Source organism: Vitis riparia, chromosome 11 (assembly GCF_004353265.1).
Source record: "Vitis riparia cultivar Riparia Gloire de Montpellier isolate 1030 chromosome 11, EGFV_Vit.rip_1.0, whole genome shotgun sequence".
Lineage (NCBI taxonomy): Eukaryota > Viridiplantae > Streptophyta > Magnoliopsida > Vitales > Vitaceae > Vitis > Vitis riparia.
Genome location: NC_048441.1, coordinates 17076887 through 17096170, shown reverse-complemented (window position 1 = coordinate 17096170; position 19284 = coordinate 17076887). Strand labels below are relative to the sequence as shown.

General features: G+C 34.3%; 2 protein-coding genes across 2 annotated transcripts; one reads left to right on the top strand and one right to left on the bottom strand.

The window, feature by feature from the left end:
- Positions 1 to 1108: 1108 nt before the first annotated feature.
- LOC117924848 (SNW/SKI-interacting protein A) lies at positions 1109 to 3524 on the bottom strand. Its single transcript, XM_034843551.1, has 2 exons — positions 3432 to 3524; positions 1109 to 3174 (listed from the first exon to the last, which is right to left on the bottom strand). Exon 2 carries the CDS (start codon positions 3131 to 3133, stop codon positions 1325 to 1327), a length of 1809 nt encoding a protein of 602 aa, XP_034699442.1. The 5' UTR covers positions 3134 to 3174; positions 3432 to 3524; the 3' UTR covers positions 1109 to 1324.
- A 3458-nt stretch (positions 3525 to 6982) lies between these two features.
- On the top strand, positions 6983 to 19222 carry LOC117925065 (dolichyl-diphosphooligosaccharide--protein glycosyltransferase subunit STT3A). The gene is made up of 23 exons (XM_034843885.1): positions 6983 to 7170; positions 7306 to 7368; positions 8556 to 8611; positions 8717 to 8788; positions 8982 to 9087; positions 9191 to 9241; positions 10008 to 10103; positions 10304 to 10363; positions 10448 to 10561; positions 11269 to 11355; positions 13344 to 13447; positions 13759 to 13854; positions 14357 to 14477; positions 14574 to 14654; positions 14744 to 14875; positions 14986 to 15216; positions 15739 to 15882; positions 16763 to 16949; positions 17031 to 17128; positions 17830 to 17909; positions 18003 to 18090; positions 18619 to 18708; positions 18798 to 19222. Exons 1-23 carry the CDS (start codon positions 7054 to 7056, stop codon positions 18858 to 18860), a joined length of 2337 nt encoding a protein of 778 aa, XP_034699776.1. The 5' UTR covers positions 6983 to 7053; the 3' UTR covers positions 18861 to 19222.
- Positions 19223 to 19284: the final 62 nt, after the last annotated feature.

The following is a 19284-nucleotide window of genomic DNA, read 5'->3' as shown; positions in this document are numbered from 1 at the left end:
CATTAGGATGGGATGCGTTTTAGTGGGAAATTTTAGATTCCACTTGCATTAGTTCATTTCCTTCTGTATGCATAGGACATTTCCATTAATATGTAAAAGGCAAGACCAGTATTGGGCCAATGACAGAGACCTGTGTATTTGCATTTGTGAATAGGCAAGCATTACTTGGCTAAGAGATTCTTGAGTAGGAAACCAAGTTTCAGTTTCAATTCACTTGGTCCAGAAGTGATGTAGCCGCATGTGGGAAAGCAGACAGCCTTGGGCTAATTTCTTAGTTTTAAAATAGGACATTTCCTGATTTAAAATATTGCGAGTTTTACAAACAGCCTTACTTCTGGCAAATTTGAGGTGTGAATAGCACTGCAAGAGAAAACAGATTTTGGAGAAAAAGGGAAATCAGGGATTACAAATTGTAGACTTGATAAAGTGCGCCAACCAAAGTCATAGGAACAAGACCCTATCTTAGCATGGGCTTAGCATCTATGATTTTTCTTCACTTTTAAGATACCAAGATCCAAAGATTTATACAGGCAATGCACATTTCAAAATAAAGTTCGCGATTTACTGCTCTGCACATAAAGAGTAACCTCTATACATAAGCTTTTAAAAACAAGATTTCTCAGCATAAGTAGAGCTCTCCTAATTATATAAGAGGAGATGAAGCTGCCTTTGCTATTGTACCGTCATCAACAAGCAATTTAATCCAGTTGTTGGTGTAAAATGCCTAATGCATATAAACACTTTATGGGACCAATTTCAATAAATTTTTATAAGATAACTTATTTTATTTCAAGAAACTTAGGTGGAATGGTGTCACACAACCGAAATATTGTAAGTTTATGCTCAAAGATCTGCCTGGAATTCAATAATAGAGGTGCATGGTACATCCCTAATCAAACCTGCTAGAACAGTGTTATAATATATAGCTGGCAATTTCCCTCCTTCATAGAACCAGCAAGTAAGAAATGATTTGTTACAAGTGTAACATTGTGACTGAAAAGGAGATTAGCAAGTTCAGCAACATTTCACATGTTGAGCAATGCATATATTTTCCACATTCCACCAGAAGTCCACCACCCGGTCCATCCCATTCATAGAAAGATTTTAGTAGAAACTGAGAAAAATAACTTATTTCACCAGCTTGTTAAGGAAATGAAACCAGTCTCCATTTTCTGAACAAAAATACAAATAAGCGAATCAAAGTACTAACATATTTTTAAGGTTCTGAGTTTCAAGCTCAAGCAACAGATTTTCAGCCATAAAAGCATAGGAACAGCCACAGACTCATGCTATGATAGAAAATAAACCTGATGAAGGGGCTATTTTATCGTCCCCTTTCAAAGCCAATCCGCGTCCTACCAGAGCCTCCATCATGGCCATCCCGCATCGAAGATCCTGCACTGGCTCTCATAGTCCCTCCAGTACCAACTTTATCCATTGCTTTCTTACCTTTTTTCACTTCAGTCAAGAACTGATCCAGTCCAAATGGATCAGCTTCTTCTGCCTCCTTTTCAAATTCAACTGGCCTGTCTCTTGGACCCGCTCTCTCAGAAGCACCAGCAAAACCCTTGTCAGGTTTGAAGCGTTCAGTTTTCATAATCTTCTCCAGCTGTTCATCCGCACCTCCATAGATGTCACTATCAGCATCCTTCTTTGGCCTGTACAAGCTAGAAAGTGTATTCTGTGCAGTGAACAATCCCTTGTCATACACATTGTACTGATCATCAGTGGCAAATCCAGAGTCCATTCCTTTCTCCTGGTTGAACAGCCTTTGGTCATACATAACTTCACCCCCTCTTCCTGCACCAGTAGAAGCCATGCCAAGACTAATCTTCTCACTAATATCACGATCTCTGTCTCTCGTGATCTTGCTTTTCTTTCCCATTGCAGCATCTTTTGCCTCCAATCTTCTCTCCCTTTCTCTCTCTCGCCGACGCTCCTCACGAATTTTCTCCCTCTGCAATCTCTCCTCTCTTTCCTCCCTTGTCTCCTTTGGGAAATCCCTCTCTTTCTCCCTCACACGATCATAATCCCCTCGCATGTCACCACTATCCATCATGCTCTTCTCAGAAGGCATGGGAGCAGCAGCTGGGGGTGGCACACCAGTTCTTTCAGAGCGCGCTTTCTGTGCCAAGGCCCGCAACTCCTGCTCTTTCCTTTCCTTTTCCTTCATAAGCATCTCCTTTTGAACCTTGGATCTCATTGCCACTGCTTCTCTAGCCTTCTGCTCTGCAACATATAATGCTTCAGAAAGCTTAGCAAAGTTATCATTAATCTGAACCTCCTGAAGTCCCCTCCCATCAGCAGCTAAACGTTTATCGAGTGGAATTGTGTACCCTTTTGGGTTCTTCCAATTCGAAATACAAGGTGGGATTTTCCAATCCTGCTGATCTTTCACTGTTACTGGCCGTGGTGGAGAATGCATAACAGGAACAGGTGGTGACCCTGAAGCCTTCGGCACCCTCTTATGCTTAAACTTCGGAGGCTCAAGTGGGTCCACTGGCATTTCCACCATCCTTATAATCCTCTCCTTCGCACCTGAATTAAAGGCTGCGGACTGCTGTGATGGCTTATACTTTATAAACTTTGAGTCAGTGGATTGCGTTGGGACATTCTTGGGCTGCGCAGCACTCAACCTCACATTCACGATCTTCTCAAGTGCTGCTTTAGTTTCCTGCATTGTTTCCTCGATCTTCTCCAATTCCTCTTCATCTTCCTCTATCTCTTCCTCAGTCAATATCTTGGGCACAAGATCCTTATGCTGTGAATACACAATCTTGGAGGCATTCTCATTTAGCCTGACAATAGCATCATACGCCACATTGCCACGTGAATCAACAGTCACTGGTAGTATCTTGGATCCGGGCTTTGCAGTTTTATCCCTCCCCATATCAAGAGGGTATTGGGCAATATGAATCTCCGGAAAGGCCCCGCCATCTCCAAAATCCTCGAGCTTTCGAGGAACAAAACCTGCCCGCTTCAAATACGGCGGGACAGGATTGGGCTTAATGACAGAGGCCGCCTCCGCCTCCGCCGAACTGAACCTCTGTTTGAACCACGGATCATTGGAGTGGTCGTAGTACGTCGTAGTCGTTGATTTCACAGCAGGCAGAAGCTCCTTCAACGCCGCCATGACCCAGGCAATCGGAAACCTAGATCGGCAGACCCCAAACCCTAAAAACAACAACAAACATCTAAAATTACAGCAACGAATACTCAATCGCCATCATTTACCGTTTTAGCAGATAACAAAAATAATAAAATCTAATCAGGAACCCCCAACCCTAAATTCAAACCTTAAAAAACAAAAACAGATTGGTGCAACAAACATAAACCCTAACCCTATAATTATTATAAATAAATAAATAAATAAATAAATAAAAGAGAGAGAGAGAGAGATGTAAATTGAGATGGTAGAATAAAGCTGGAACCTGGAAGCCTGAATTGAAGCGAATTGTTGGAGTATCAGAATTCGATTACGGCCGCTTGAGGATGAGCTCGAACACAGAAAAAAGGGGTCGATATCATCCGGGTGTTTGGCCTTGATAAACCGCTTTATAGTCAAGACTCAAGAGCGTCAATTCGATTTGGGCCCAGTCCCCCCTTGAAAATACCTATTTGCCCCTCGTTCAACCGGAAACCCTAAGCATTGTTTCAACTTTCAAGGGTCCCAAAAATAAATTTCTATTCATTTCCAATCATAAAAACCAACAAATATAGTAAGTGATTAAGTAGATTAAATATATTTAATAAAATAATTAATATTACAATTTAAATTTATTTTTTACTTTAGGTGTTAAGTTAATTTTTTCTCCATATCCAATCTTTTTGTTTCACTTTCTCAAGAAAACGAAAATATATTTTAAAATTATGACTCATTTTTTATAATAAATATTTTAAGGTTATATTATGTATTCACAATATTTTAAATAAAAATGTTTTATAAATAAAATTATTATTTAAAATTAATGAAAATTTAAATTAATTTTATTTGCAATCTTAATATTAAAAATAAAAAACAAGTAATAAATTTTAAATTAATAATTTATAATAAATTTAATTCAAAATCAACTTAAGTCATTAAGTAATAAATATTCACTAAAATGGTGTTTAGTAAACCAACTTAACAACTTAAAGTAACTTAATAACTTGATTTAAGTTATTAAGAATATTTGGTAAAATAACTTAATAATATGACTTAAAGTTATTTTTAACTTTAAATAATAAGTAAAAATAATTAACATATTTGATTTACCTTTTTACCCTCATTTGTCTTAATTATCTCAGTCATCTCCTTTACTACTGATCTCCACTGTTACTCAACATTTTTTTTCATTAGTTATAATTTATGAGAATAAATATATCAATTTAATAATTTAAAATAAGTTTTAAGTTGATTTTATCAAACAACTTTAATATTTAAAATAAAAATTAAGTAATAAATTTTAAATTAATAACTTAAGTATCATTTAACTTAAAATCAACTTAAATCATTAAGTAATAACTTTTAAGGTTTACCAAACTCCCTCTAATACACCATAGTTTTTTTTTTATTATTATTATTATTATTAAATATTGAAACCCTTATCGATAAGAAATGATAATGAATTTGTTGTAGACAAATATTAAAATATTTGGATATATGGTCGATATATCCATATCCGTGGTTCGGGAAGATATATCCATTAACCAATATTTTTAGATATTTTACTAATATTTTATCAAATTTTCGATTTTTTTCCTGTTTCAACCAATATTTTTGGATATTTTACCGATATTTAACTGATTTTTCAATTTTTGTATTATTAAATAAATAAATTATAATCATTTTATTTTTATATTTGATTTAATTTATTACCAAAAAATATAAAAACATAATTTTCTTAATAAGTTTTTTTATACAATCTATATATTTATTAAATATAATAAAAATAAATATTTAAAATTTATGCATATATTATTATTTATTTTATATCATTAAATACATTTAAATTAAAATGTACCATATATTTTAATATTAAATATATTTTCAAATTATACATATTATCACAATAATATTATAAAATAATATATAATGCAACTTAATAATAAATGTATATTTATAAAATTTATATTTTTTATCAAATATGACAAATTATATATATATATATATATATATATATACTAAAAATAATTTTAAAATATCTATTTTTACTTCTTATATAATTTTTTAATTTTTTAACATCTTCATAAATATTTTGGTGTCAAAATATTATTTCATATATCTTCGATATATCCGTAATTACCGATATTTTCATCATTGGTTGTAGATACCATTTCTATTTCTTATTTTTGAAAAACATAAAATAATATGTAGTAACTTGGTATTTGTAAAATATAAACTAATCTTACTTAAAATACTAAACTTCTTTTAGTATTTTAGTTTTATAGATAAAACTTTATTGAGAGACAAAAACCATTAATGGTTTTACTATTTGAATGTAGCAATTAAAATAATTTTTAGAACTTAAGAAAACAAAAACAAAAAATCATTTTAAGAAATTGTATTCAAAAACATATTTAACGTGAAAATTAGATCATATTTGATTATATGATCTAAAATTGATTTTTTGTTTTTAAAAACAAAAAACTGTTTCTAAAAACTTTTTTATATTGTTTGGTTATTATTCTTTATTTAGAAATAGTTTTTAAAAATAATATATTTTATTTTTATTTTAAATTTTAAAAATAAGAGTGATTGCATATTTCTTTTAAAAAATCCTTATATTTTACCTTAAAATTAGTATTAATTTCTATTTTTAAAAATAAAAAATAAAACCTATATCTTACAAAATGTTCCATTTTATTAAACACAGATATTTTACTTCTGTAAACCGCCGTTAAGAATGATTGACCTAAAAACAGTTAAAATACTAAAATAACCTTAAAATTGTTTTCTCAATTTTTTAGTTTTCATTTTATTTTTTTGCCAAGTGTTTTAAACCTAGTCAAACATAATTATCATTATTGGATGTTTTCGGTTTGGTATCAATGTTTCATTCAATTTATTAAATTAAAACAATTTAAAGTTATTATTTGCTTAAAAAAAAATCTGTTACCACGCTCTATCCTTATTATTTCCCAAGGGATGAGAAATTTAATTCATTCACATCCAAATTATGAATGTTTGGAATCTATAATATATGTAAAGATATATTGGTATTATTAATTCGAATTGAAGGATGATATAAAATTTGAATATTTATTTATTTATTTTTAATTTATTTGTGTGACAATTAGTTGAAACGTAGTTTTCTTCAAAATTTTAAAATTTTAAGATTTTGACATGCACCCACTTGACAATATTTAGATTTTATTCATATTTAAGAAAAAAAAATTGAGCTAACTACCATACCTAAAGGCATTGGGACTGTAATTATTATTTGCTATGATTATAGAGGATGGCCAAAAAAAAAAAAAAAAATGTCAACGGTAAAATCATTAAATAATTTGAAATTTTTTTGTATACCTAATGTCTTAGATCAGTGCTTCATCCATATTGTATGGTTTGTTGCTTATATAATTTTTACTAGCTAAAATGAATCATATATAAATATTAAATTAAAAAAATATCATATGATTAATCAAATTAGCTTTGACATTACCTAACTCTACTCTGTAACTTTTATTTGTTTTTCCAAGCCCAATTCAAGAAATTTGAGCCCATGGGTCGGGCCCATGATCATATGCATACGACTTGGGTCAACGACCCAATTCCACTGGTCCGGACATGACGATGATTGCAATGACTACTCGCTTCATGCCACGTGGTCAGTAGGGAAGCAGGTATCCAATCAGAAGTTGCCAGGTTGGTATCGCTGCATTGTCGTAGCAGTCCAGTAATTCGGAGATAAAACTAACACATTATCGTAAATTTGGATAGAGGGATAATTCCGTAAATTCGCATCACCAACTCTCCTCTGCTACAAAGTCTTTCTCTCGTCTCCTCTCACCAGCAAAACCCTTCTTCTCTCTCATTTTCTCACTGCAATTCAGAGCTTGACTCGGCCGTCGATGGCGGCTTCGGAGGACTCCAACGAATCGAAGATTCGGACTGTCTTTGGGAGTGTTCTCTCGTTGTTTATTCTCATTCTGATCGGAGTTCTCGCATTCTCGATCCGTCTATTCTCCGTAACTCATTAGATCTTCTACGTTTTTCCTGTTTTATAGATCTGATCACGGAAATGTTGTTCTACTTTGATAATTCGAGGCTTTCTAGGCTTGCTTTGTGAATTCGAATTTATATTAGACTTGGCTGCTTTGCAGGTTATAAAGTATGAGAGTGTTATTCACGAGTTCGATCCTTATTTCAATTATAGAGTCACTCAGGTGAGGTTTTCCTTGTTTGTTGATTTTTTTTTTTAAATCTCTTTGTTTATATCAATGGCCTGTTTGGTTTGAGATTGGTGGGAGAAGAAAAAGGAACTGAAATTTTGAATACTAAGAGAACCATGATTTGTGATGCGGTAAAAAAAAGTTATTCACTTTAGAAAGCATAATGTAACTGGAAATATACAATTTCAAGCTTTATTTTGTTTTCTTCATCTCCGTTTTTCTAGAAACGAAAGGGAAAGAAAATGGAGATGCTATGCATTCCTTTTGAATTCCTATACTGCTTATCAAGCATAGAGGAGTCCATTTTGGACAATTCTCCAGATTTTAATGTTATTACAAGAAAAAAGGGTGTTATTAGTTAGTGCAGTTATCCATTGTATCCTCTCTAACCTTGGAATCTTTTTGTTTTTATTTTTATTTTTATCTTTCCCATGGTTGAGCGGACAACATCCATTGTGCTATGGATTTTCAGCGTAACTATTTGCTCTTGTTTGCATATTAAAAAAAAAAAAAAAACAGATCGACCTTTTTTTTTTTTAAAAAAAAAACAGATTGACTTTTTTGTTAGTATATGCATGCGATAGAAGGATATTGAGAGGAACACACCAGGGCAGTCTTGCTATTGATGGTATGCATATAATCCAAACAGTTTAGGTCAAGACCGTGTGAGGTTAAGGTTTAGTATCTACTGACTAGATGGACAAATGAATGGAAGTATCTCTCTCTCTCTCTATCTATATATATATATATATGTTGCTGCCACTGATGTCACACATTAAAGTATAGAGACATCACTGGTCAAAAGGAAAAAAAGTGCTGGGGTTAGGATGATCTGGATAGCTCCTTGAAATGATTCAATTTGTGTTCCACAATGAGAACCTAATGGACATATGAGTAGCAGGAGTGGCTTTATATTAATTCAAAGCCATCTTGTTTGGCTTAAAAGAACCACAGAACACAGGTGAGATTTATTTTGAAAGCGTGTAAATAATGGATACCAAAACTTCTGGCTTCACCTGGAACATGAGTTTGTTGTTTATTTACCTGAATACTTTTCACTATTATATTGAATTTTGTTTCCAAAATCTGTTGCATGACTCACTTCCTTTTGTTTTTTATTTTATTTTATTTACAATATTTAAAATCGTATTGAAGCTGAGATGCATGTTTGTTGATTTCAGTTTCTCACAAAGAACGGAATATATGACTTTTGGAACTGGTTTGATGATCGAACCTGGTAATCATTATTAAAACTGTCCGATATGTTTCTGGTGACCATGTTTGTGTTCACGTTATCTTTACTTAAGTTGTTAATGACAGTATCTGTTCTACTTCCATTAAGGTATCCTCTTGGTCGTGTGATTGGTGGCACTGTTTACCCAGGATTGACCTTAACAGCAGGCTCCATATGGTGGTGGGTAATTGAGATTGGTGCAACTTGTTTGTTGCAGGAGATTAATGCCATTAGTTTTGTTATTTCTTTTTGCTTCTAGATTGAGTACAGTCGCTCTTAATCAGTTTCCATATATAATGAGACATTGGAAATAGTACCTGTGAATGAGTCCTGTGGCAGCTAATGATTATGGGCCAATACTTTCTGATGGCAGGTTATTGAATTCCTTGAATATTCCTCTATCAGTTGAAACTGTCTGTGTGTTTACTGCACCTATATTTTCTGCTAATGCTGCATGGGCAACTTATCTTCTGACCAAGGTTTGTCTTCTGACTAGATTTGTCTGTGGTTTGGATTCTAGGTTTTGACCTCAGATTTTCTGATGATGTTTATTTCCTTTTTTTTCTTTTTAAATATTTTTAGGAAGTTAAGGGCACTGGTGCTGGACTCACAGCTGCAGCTCTTCTGGCCATGGTAAATTATAGATCGGGTATTTTTTAACTTTAATTATGAGATTTTGAATAGCAGCTATGGGCACTTTATAAGCACTTTTTTTATTGGTAGAGATGCTTGTTCATGCATGTAAATATAGTTATATGGTTCCTGATCATGATATTTATTCTAAGAGGGACTTGAAATTCTGTAGTTTAAACTGGAGGGAATGAAAGTTTTTCCCAAATGCAGTGGGGTGATAGGATTCTCTTTAAAGGGCACAGGGCTTTGACTAAGTGGGGCTCTTGAAATCCGTCCTAGAAAGTGAAGGCTCTGAAGAGCTCATTTGGCATAAAAAAAGGGGAATTAGTAGGGAACAGGAATGGGTTGTGGGAAATCTAGTCTATATGAGAGCAGCTTGTGTGGTTATTTTTCCAGTTGGTGCGACAATGTAAATTTTGTGAGTAAATATCCATGGGAGGCGAGTTGACTTTCCGTTAGGTATCGGATGGTTAAGAATATGTTGTCTATTCATCTTTGTTAGGTGGGGTGGTTAAGGTTCTTACCGGAAAGCAAGTATGTAATAGAACTGGGAAATAGGTGCAGAGTCTTCATTGGGCTGATAATGAAACCTTTGATGATTTCCCGTTGCTTATATTATACATCTACAATATCTTCTCACTTGTTTTGTTTAGAAGACTAACTTTTGTATGGAAAATGATGTTGACCATTACTATCAATGATAGTTCTCTACAAAACGTGATTAATAAAACCTAATATTAGTTCTCTTTTATGTTCTTGTTTTCAGGTACCATCATACATATCCCGATCTGTGGCTGGTAGCTATGATAATGAAGCTGTGGCTATATTTGCTCTGATCTTCACTTTCTATCTTTATATTAAGGTCAGATTTTAATCAGTCAGGGTGCTGTATTTACAACATCGAAAAAGGTTCTTTTAGGATAAATTATATCTGCTATTTAAATGGATAATAGTTTGGCCATTTTCAATTTGTTTCTTGTTGATTGTTAATTCGAACTGTTGCATGAATTATTAGCATCTCGACTAAATTCTTTTCTAATATCGACAATTTACTATTTGCAGACGCTAAATACAGGATCCCTCTTTTATGCTACTTTGAATGCCATAACATACTTCTACATGGTAGGGTTGTGTGCCATTGTTGCAAGTCTTTTTACTCCCCCTTTATGGTGTTTATGTTTTTGGGTGTATTATTTCCTTTTTCAGGTTTGCTCTTGGGGAGGATACACTTTTATTATCAACCTTATTCCAATGCATGTGCTTCTTTGCATAGTAACTGGTCGCTATTCTTCTCGACTTTACATTGCGTATGCTCCTCTTGTAAGTACTTGCTGCATCATGAAGATTGGAAAGTCATTTAAGGCAAACAAAATATGTATCTAAGTATCAGAGATTAAAACACAAGTTATATTGTTGGGCTTAGGAGAAAAAAAAAAAGGAGTCCAAAAATGGGCTTGTTCATGACCTATACAATTTTGAAGCTTGTAGTGAATATGGATTTTTTTCATAGTATATAGCATATAGACCAAGATGGAGCATATTCTATTCAAATCAGATTTAAAACTTACTTGGGCTTGCATCCCATGCATTGTATAAAAATTGTGGTTCTGTCCTCAAATTCTTGGAGAGAAAGACATCTGTGCTAGCTTTGTCTTCTTCTTCTTTTATTTATTTATTTATTTATTTTGGCTGGGGAGTGGAAGGGGATCTGAGGATGTGGTGAGTGGTGTCTGGCGTTTAAGGTTTACTGTTGTTAGTTGGCACAGTGATGGGACTGTTGTGTTTAAAAGATGAGCTACTATCCTCTGGAGAAATATTTAGAAATCTGATTTTTAACTTTATGCTACAAGTTTTTTGCAAACAACCAATATATGTTAGTATGTCACATCTCAAAACAAATATTTCCCTACAAACTTCATATTATTAGACACCAATGTTTTGTTGCCAGGAAAAAAAATTTATGTTTCATAACTTTTTTAACAAAGAAATCTCTTTTCCTTGTAGTATTTATAGCTTTTTCATTGCAGGTTGTGTTGGGAACATTGTTAGCAGCTTTGGTGCCTGTTGTTGGTTTCAATGCAGTAATGACATCAGAACATTTTGCATCGTTTCTGGTGAGTTCTGTAGGGACCATGATATTGTTATTTGTTCTGTTGTGTCCATTTATTTTATCCATTGGTTTAGTTTTCATCAGAAAGTGTGTATGGCGTTGTTTGTATACTTCGTGTGTACTATTTTTGGGGCCTTTTGGCACTTCTAATGCAAACCCTTTATTTACCTATCAAAAAAAAAAAAGAAAAAAAGAAAAGAAAAAGAAAGTGTAAAAAAAGAAAGAAAAAGAAAGTGTATGTGTTAGATGTGGGAATTGCCATCAAAATCCTGTGAAAAATGTGTTCATTGTTTATTATTGATGTTCTAGCTGTTCCAGTTAAACTTTTATTGTTATAGTGCTCTATTGGCACCGGCCAATGCCACTTGTAAGAGTTGTCTTTACTGCTAATTGTTCTTAAATGGTTCATGCAAGGTGTATGACTTCACCAATTGAGAAGAGAACTCTTAAAATAGTTGGAAATAAGGAGGAATCATTTAACATTAATCATGGAAGCCTTTCCTCCATGGTTCAAAGCATGATCCAAAATAGGATTTTCTCTATATGTGTGAGGAATTTAGGATATTTTCACATTTAAGTATATGTTTTATATGTGACATAGTATCTGTTGGTTGGATGGAATTTTGATGCAATTTAATTATTGTAGCATTTTGGCGCCCTTGTAGATGCCTATTGTGTTTTGGTGAGCTCTTTAGCTAGGCGCTTTTCAAATGTTTCTTTACTTGCCTTCAGAAAAAAAAAAAAGAACAAGAAAAAAGAAAAATTGTAGTAGTCTGTCTGGGGCATATGTGTAAGGTGCTAGGAACCCATAGTTTACTCTTTTCAGCTCCAAGTTCACAATTCTGGCTTAACAGTGTTCATAACTTTGTCAGGTGGGCAAATACAAAATAATTAATTAATAGCCCTACCTAAATTGGCAAGCTCCATTATTATTATTCTTATTTTTAAATGCATTGCAACAAACCAATAGAGTACATGATCCTAAATAGATCTGAATGGAAAAAATTTATAGTCTACCCCAAATGGTGGGCATATACGCTAGGTGCTAGGAAATAGGTTACTCTTACCACATATAAGCTCACAATTCTGGTTAACAGTGTTTATGACTTTCTCTGGTGGCAACACTTATTTTAAATGCCAATGAACCAATGGAGTATGATCCTGAACAGATATGAATGGAAAAATTGAATATTCCACCCCAAGTAGTGGGAATTTGTTGGGTTTATGAATTTTGATGCATTGAGGATTGAATTGGACATATCTACTGGTCAAATTCCAAATTTATATGGTGTCATAGATAGCAACTTAGGTTGCAGAGTCAACCAATTTCAAGAGGATGTGCAAGTTTTTTGGTGCTTCAGAAAGTATATTTAACACAGAAGAAGAGTCAACTATTATTAAAATGGTTTCCATTGGAATTGTGCCTTAAGCTGCTTTTTCAAGGCTTCCAGTCTTCTGTGGCTGTACTCCTTTTTTTTATTTTTTTATTTTTTATTTTTTATAGGCTCTTCTTTTCCTGTGCTATTGATTCATTTTTCAAGATTTCCCATTTATCTTGAACTACTAGTCCTGAATGTTGATGACAAGAGAGCTTCAAGAAAGTCGTGCATCATGGGTACTCCCTTCAGTCCCTTGTGTGTGAGTTCAGTTGAATGACTAGGTGTGTTTCTTCCAGTTAATTTAACTTGGATCATCTGCCTTATTGAGTCTTTACATATGGTTTTGTGGATGGCTTGGGTTAGTTTCAAACTGTCAATGATTGCATCTTTTGATTTAGAGCTATCCTTACTGGTTCAATAGAACATATAATTTGTAATTCTCATGTTATAAATACTTTTTGTTGACAAATTTTTTGATAGAATTCATCCTAAATGATCGTTATTGTTGTTCTTTTGTTTCCAAAAAGTTGTCATTTAACTACTTTTTGGCTTTTGTTCTGTTATTTTTGTTTCTTTCAGACCAAGTAATTTTGTTGTTAATTTTTCTCTGCAGGTTTTCATTATCATCCATGTGGTAGCTCTTGTGTATTATATCAAAGGAATTCTATCTCCAAAAATGTTTAAAGTAGCTGTTACGCTTGTTGTATCCGTTGGCCTGTAAGCTTCAGTTATCTTCTGTTTCTCTATCATATGAATTGACTAATTATGCTGGTAACAGAAATATCAAAAACTAATACTTGGTGCAACTGAATGTCAATTATGTCATTTGTCTTTTACATTTTGAGAACCATGAATTCTCTTGGATAGATTCATTTGGATTTAAAAAACCATCTCATGCATAGCATTGTTGTGGACTATAAAAATGTGATTTCATCTATATTCTACATGGACTCATATTGATCATAAAACTCTGCAGCATTTTTCTTTTGACATGTTTTTCTAATTCATATTATGACTTCATTATTCAGGGTGGTGTGTTGTGCTGTGGTAGCAGTACTTATAGCACTGGTAGCTTCCAGCCCAACAAAGGGATGGAGTGGACGAAGTCTGAGTCTCCTTGATCCGTAAGTTACTTGTCTCTCAATTGATGTCTTAATGTTTTTAATGACTTCATTCTTTGTGAATGAATGAACTGTAATAATAATAGAATTCACAATTGGGGGGTGGCAACTTTGCTGGTGCAGCTTGAGAGCTGGACCACCCCAACTACTCAGAACCTTCAGATCCCAATCAGTATATAGTTTAATTGAAGTAGCTGGTGGGCCTCAAGTTACAATTCATTAGAACCTTTCCAAACTCCCCAACCCCAACACGACCTCCTCCTAATCATTACCATCAGCCCCACCACCACCACCAAACATGTGTACACACAGACACATTTTAGATGTTGTTAGGAAACCCCTTGACCTGCTTGTCATTCTGTTGCTTTTCTGAGTCATTGGGGATATTTTCATGCCTGGAAAAAAGCTTATTGTCAAAATTTGAATTTCTTTTTGCTGATCTATTCTATTCCTATTAGTCCTGAATCAGCTTTCTGACATTCCTTCTTTTGGGGAGTTTTGACAGAACTTATGCAAGCAAGTATATACCAATTATTGCCAGTGTTAGTGAACATCAACCACCTACATGGCCATCTTACTTTATGGACATTAATGTTTTGGCATTTTTGGTTCCAGCTGGCATTGTTGTGAGTTTGATCTTTTTACCTCAATATTGCTTTTAGTTTCCTACTTTTTTTCTTAACCATATCCATCCTTGTATGACATTGGTCTTTATTTGGCAGGCATGCTTTTTGCCACTATCTGATGCAAGCTCCTTTGTTGTTCTTTACATAGTGACATCTGTATATTTTTCTGGAGTCATGGTGAGGAGATTGTTACAAGAACAAACATTTTTCCTCGTCTTTCTGCTTTTATCATTCTTTGTCACAATTGTTTTGAACTGTTATTACAGGTGCGCCTTATGCTTGTACTAGCTCCTGCAGCATGCATATTATCTGGAATTGCTCTTTCTGAAGCATTTGATGTTCTTACTCGATCGATCAAATTTCAGTTACCTGGATTATCAGAAAATTCCCAGATTGATGTAAGCTTGGTTTTGTTTCTACATTTTGCTAATACCAATATTTATAATAATCTATTAAGCTCAAATTCTGCTTCTGGGCTAAGATCCTCTTCATGTTGTTGACCATTAAGGCAGGGGATACTACCTCTAGTAGTGTTGTGACACAAAATGATGCAGCCAAGACCAATAAAAATGAAGACACACTAAAGGAGCGACCCTCGAGAAAGACCAGGAAGAAGGAAAAGGAACATGTGGAAAAGACTTCCATTAAGTCTCAAATTAAAAAGAGGCTTCTGGTTTTACCTCTGGAGGCATCTATTGCTGCTATTTTCTTGCTTGTATTGCTGGGTGCCTTCTATGTGGTATGTAAACATCTTCTTTCTCTATCTTGCCTGATCTTGGTGGTCTATCCCTGCTACATTTTATTAGGTGCCATTTATAAAGTATTGATTTGCCTGTCAAAAAGATATCTGCCACAGTTTGCTCTATTCTCTCCACAATAAGGGATTACAGCAATTTATAAATAAAAGAATTATGTGGATAAAGCAAAATATGAGACTGATCCTTCATCAATATAATATTTTTATGGAACTATATTTCTGTCTATCTTGCTTGCTGTTTAATGTTTACCCTTTTAACTGTTGGACAATAGCAATTTCACGTCAATCTTTTCCTGTTTAATGGATCGGATTTACTATTAATATAATACTGCAAAACATCTGCAAGCTCCTCTATTTCTAACATCAGATTATGCTCACCAGGAAGTTTAGATTTCATCAAAATTCCTAGCTTGGTTCTATTCCTTCTATTTTTCTTTTTTCCTGCTAACTGAAATTCTGTTCAGACAAAAAAAGTCATTTGAGTGTAAGTGATACTTCTTGTAGGTTCATTGTGTTTGGGCAGCTGCGGAAGCTTACTCAGCCCCTTCTATTGTTTTAACATCTCATTCTCATGATGGCCTTCACGTTTTTGATGATTTTAGAGAGGCTTATGCATGGTTACGACACAATACTGAGGTGGATGATAAAGTGAGTTTCCTCCATGTTTATCTCTCTGTTGTTTGTTTGATTTTCCTGAACCTTCTTCTTCATGGTATCATGGTTTGGAACTGCAGTTGCATTTTGATTGTGTTTACACTTTTGGAACTGTAGTTGTATTTTGATTGTGTTTACACTTATGTTCAAGGCCATCTTCTTCAAGTGTGAATTACAAATCTATTGAATTAACCCTGTTATTATGAATTCCTTTTGCATATCTTAGTTCCATGTTACATATCTTTTCATGTTTGTTGTAATTACTTTATTTTCATGGGCTTGTAATTACTTTGTTCTCATGGGCTTACTCTTGTTACTAATCAAGATGTTTTGAGCCCATTTGGGAGTGATTTTGGTAAAAGCGTTATTAGTCTCTAGTGCTTCTAACTGTAGTGCTTCCATTAGAAATGTTTTTATGGAGAATTAGTTAGTGCTTGGATGATTAAGTGCTTTTGATCCAAAGGCTAAAAGGCTCTTTTGTTTGCTTTCTTTGGTTGGAGATTAAGATGTTAATAAATGATGGTTCTTTGACTCTAGTTAGTTTCTTTGATTGGTAGAGCTCTTGTTGAGGGTGGTGGTGTTGTTGCCTTTCCTTTTTTGTAGATCCTCCTCTTGTTTGTGCCTTTTTGCTTTGGGTGTATGCGTCCTGTATTCATTGGGCCACTCTTTTGGCCTCTCTTTTTAATATATATATATATATATTTATCTATCAAAAGAAAAAAAATAATAACCCCCCCCCATAGTTGTATCAAACCAATCAATGAATTTCATGTATAGCAAATCATTTCTGATAGAGTTTCTAGCTAGCTAATGCAGTATCCTTAACCTATTGAAGGTATTAAAGAAATTAGTTCTTATTGGAAACTTCTTGCAGGTTGCATCTTGGTGGGACTATGGTTACCAAACTACTGCTATGGCTAACCGGACTGTTATTGTGGACAATAATACCTGGAATAACACTCATATTGCAACTGTTGGCACTGCCATGTCTTCTCCTGAAAAGGCAGCTTGGGAAATTTTTAACTCCTTGGATGTAAAATATGTTCTTGTTGTCTTCGGAGGTTGGTTTCTTAGTTGTTTTCTGAGATCATCTTGATAAAAAAATATAATCACTACACTCTGATGTGCTGCCTACTTTTCAGGTCTTGTTGGATATCCGAGTGATGACATTAATAAGTTCCTGTGGATGGTTCGCATAGGAGGGGGGGTATTCCCTCACATCAGGGAACCTGATTATCTGGTGAGTTGTTGGTCGCTTGTAATATGGATTCTAAGTATGTGTCCTTTGGGTTCTTATTGCTGGTGTATTGTTGCTACACTGGTTTCAAGCTTTGTTCCATTTGAGATTCCAAATATTTGTCTTGATTGGCAATAGACTAACATTTAAGTTGAATCTCACTTGATGGTCTCACATCATTGGTGAATTTACATTTGGTTGAAAGTTTACTTTTCTTGATGGCTTTATCGTGGTGAATATTGGAAACAGCTTGGATTTGTTTAATTTCCTTGGAAGGTCCAAATAGTCCATGAGAATTAAGCTTTTAGGGCCAGCTATAGCTCAAATCTGGGCAACTTGAGCCTCAGCATAACTCAGTCTATTCCAATTAAGGGCATGCTCAGTCCGCCCATCTTTTAGGCCTATTAACTTCAATGATCTAGATAAAACATGCTAGGGTATTTAGTTGTACAACATATTTTTCATATTTCTGTTTGTTTTAAGCATCAATTGTTATCTTCGTGTTTGTATAAATTAAATTATACAAAGCCTAATGTGGTTTGGTTTTCCTTGTGCATATCATTAATTGTTTTACCATTAATGTTGGATGTTGCTTCAATGTGGCTAAGAAAATCAAAGATGATAATGTTTTCTACTATTTTTTATTTTGTTTGATCAATTATATTAAATTTTAACTACTTGTCTCTTATCCTGCTGTTTAAAAGAGAGATGGACAGTACCGGATTGATTCTCAAGCCACTCCTACCATGCTAAATTGCCTCATGTACAAACTGTCATATTTCAGGTCTGCTTTTGCTTTGGACTTGGTTCTTCATATGTAAAGGTTATGCTTGGGTTGGTGTTTGATACATGATTATTTCTGTCTGTTTTCTTTTAGATTTGTGGAGACAGATGGTAAAGGCTTTGATCGAGTAAGGCGGACTGAAATTGGGAAGAAATATTTCAAACTCACCCATTTTGAGGAGGTTAGACAATCTAAATCCCCAATTTGGCAGTAGTGCATAAAATGGAGTATGATCAGTTGTTGTGCCTGTCAGGCTGTCACAACTTATTTGAGAGTTAAAACTTGGAACACTTGTCATAGACTCATAATATGGTGGTGCCCTGGGATGTAGTTCAGTGATAGTTCAGGTTTCAAGTTTGAGCCTCTTTGATATTTAAGTTGTGTAGGATAGAAGAAGAATGGTCCATATCACCTGAGATTTGTTTCGCCAGGTGATACATGTCTTGCTGTTAGGGTGGATTCCCCATGATCCGGAAAAGAGGGGAAAAAAAGGAACAAAATTGTTATATGTGGTGCTTATTATTGTAATGTGAGTGTTGGACGCCCCATCCAAATGGCATGTATTTAAACTTGCCACACAGGAATCCTAGAGACATGTCTTTTGACGTACACCAACCCTTCCGAGATTGGGAATTTTCTTTTGAATAATTTTCCCTATAACGTCCCATGTCTGTTCTGATTAACTTTCCATGGTTTATACTCAATGAAGGTGTTCACTACTCACCATTGGATGGTTCGGATATACAAACTAAAGCCTCCGAAGAACAGGATCCGTGTAAAAACAAAGAAATCAAAATCGGTATGCATGATAAACACCTGTAGATTGTATTCATTTCTGATTCAGTGCAAAATTACCCACTGACCTTTTGTTGCCTCCTCCCTTTGCAGAAAGCAAGCTCCACAACCAGCTCAAAAAGAAGTGGAAAAAGAAAGAAGAATCCCTGGCAATGAAAGGCACTTTCAGAAGCTGCTGTCTCCAATCAGTTACTTGGAACCCACATATTTAATATGCTTGAGCCCCTACAGAGCTAGTGCACCAGCATTATTAGCCATTTTTCTTATAGAAAAGCAAACGTATCAATCAAAGATTTTGTAGTCTTTTCCCATCGTGTACTTTTTTGGCTCGCACCCTTAACATATGACGAAAATGCATTGATCAATTTTGGAACAGTTCCTTTGACTTGGTTCCACGTGTAACGATGAGTGGGCATATTATACAGCCTATTGAGAGAGCTTGTGTCTGAAAATGCATGGTAAGTAATTGCATCACTGGTGAGTTAAGATTCCATAAATATTTCTCATCATTTTTCGCAGATTCTTGAGATATGGGCTCTTTGGCCTTTTACAAAAGTTGACAGACATTCTAGATTCTATT

Excerpts from the sequence above, each read along its gene's own strand:
- LOC117925065 (XM_034843885.1), top strand. The coding sequence starts at position 7,054 with ATGGCGGCTTCGGAGGACTCCAACGAATCGAAGATTCGGACTGTCTTT. Across the intron at positions 9,088-9,190 it reads CAACTTATCTTCTGACCAAG|GAAGTTAAGGGCACTGGTGC; the intron begins GTTTGTCTTCTG and ends AAATATTTTTAG. Across the intron at positions 13,448-13,758 it reads CTTGTTGTATCCGTTGGCCT|GGTGGTGTGTTGTGCTGTGG; the intron begins GTAAGCTTCAGT and ends TTCATTATTCAG.
- LOC117924848 (XM_034843551.1), bottom strand. The coding sequence starts at position 3,133 with ATGGCGGCGTTGAAGGAGCTTCTGCCTGCTGTGAAATCAACGACTACG.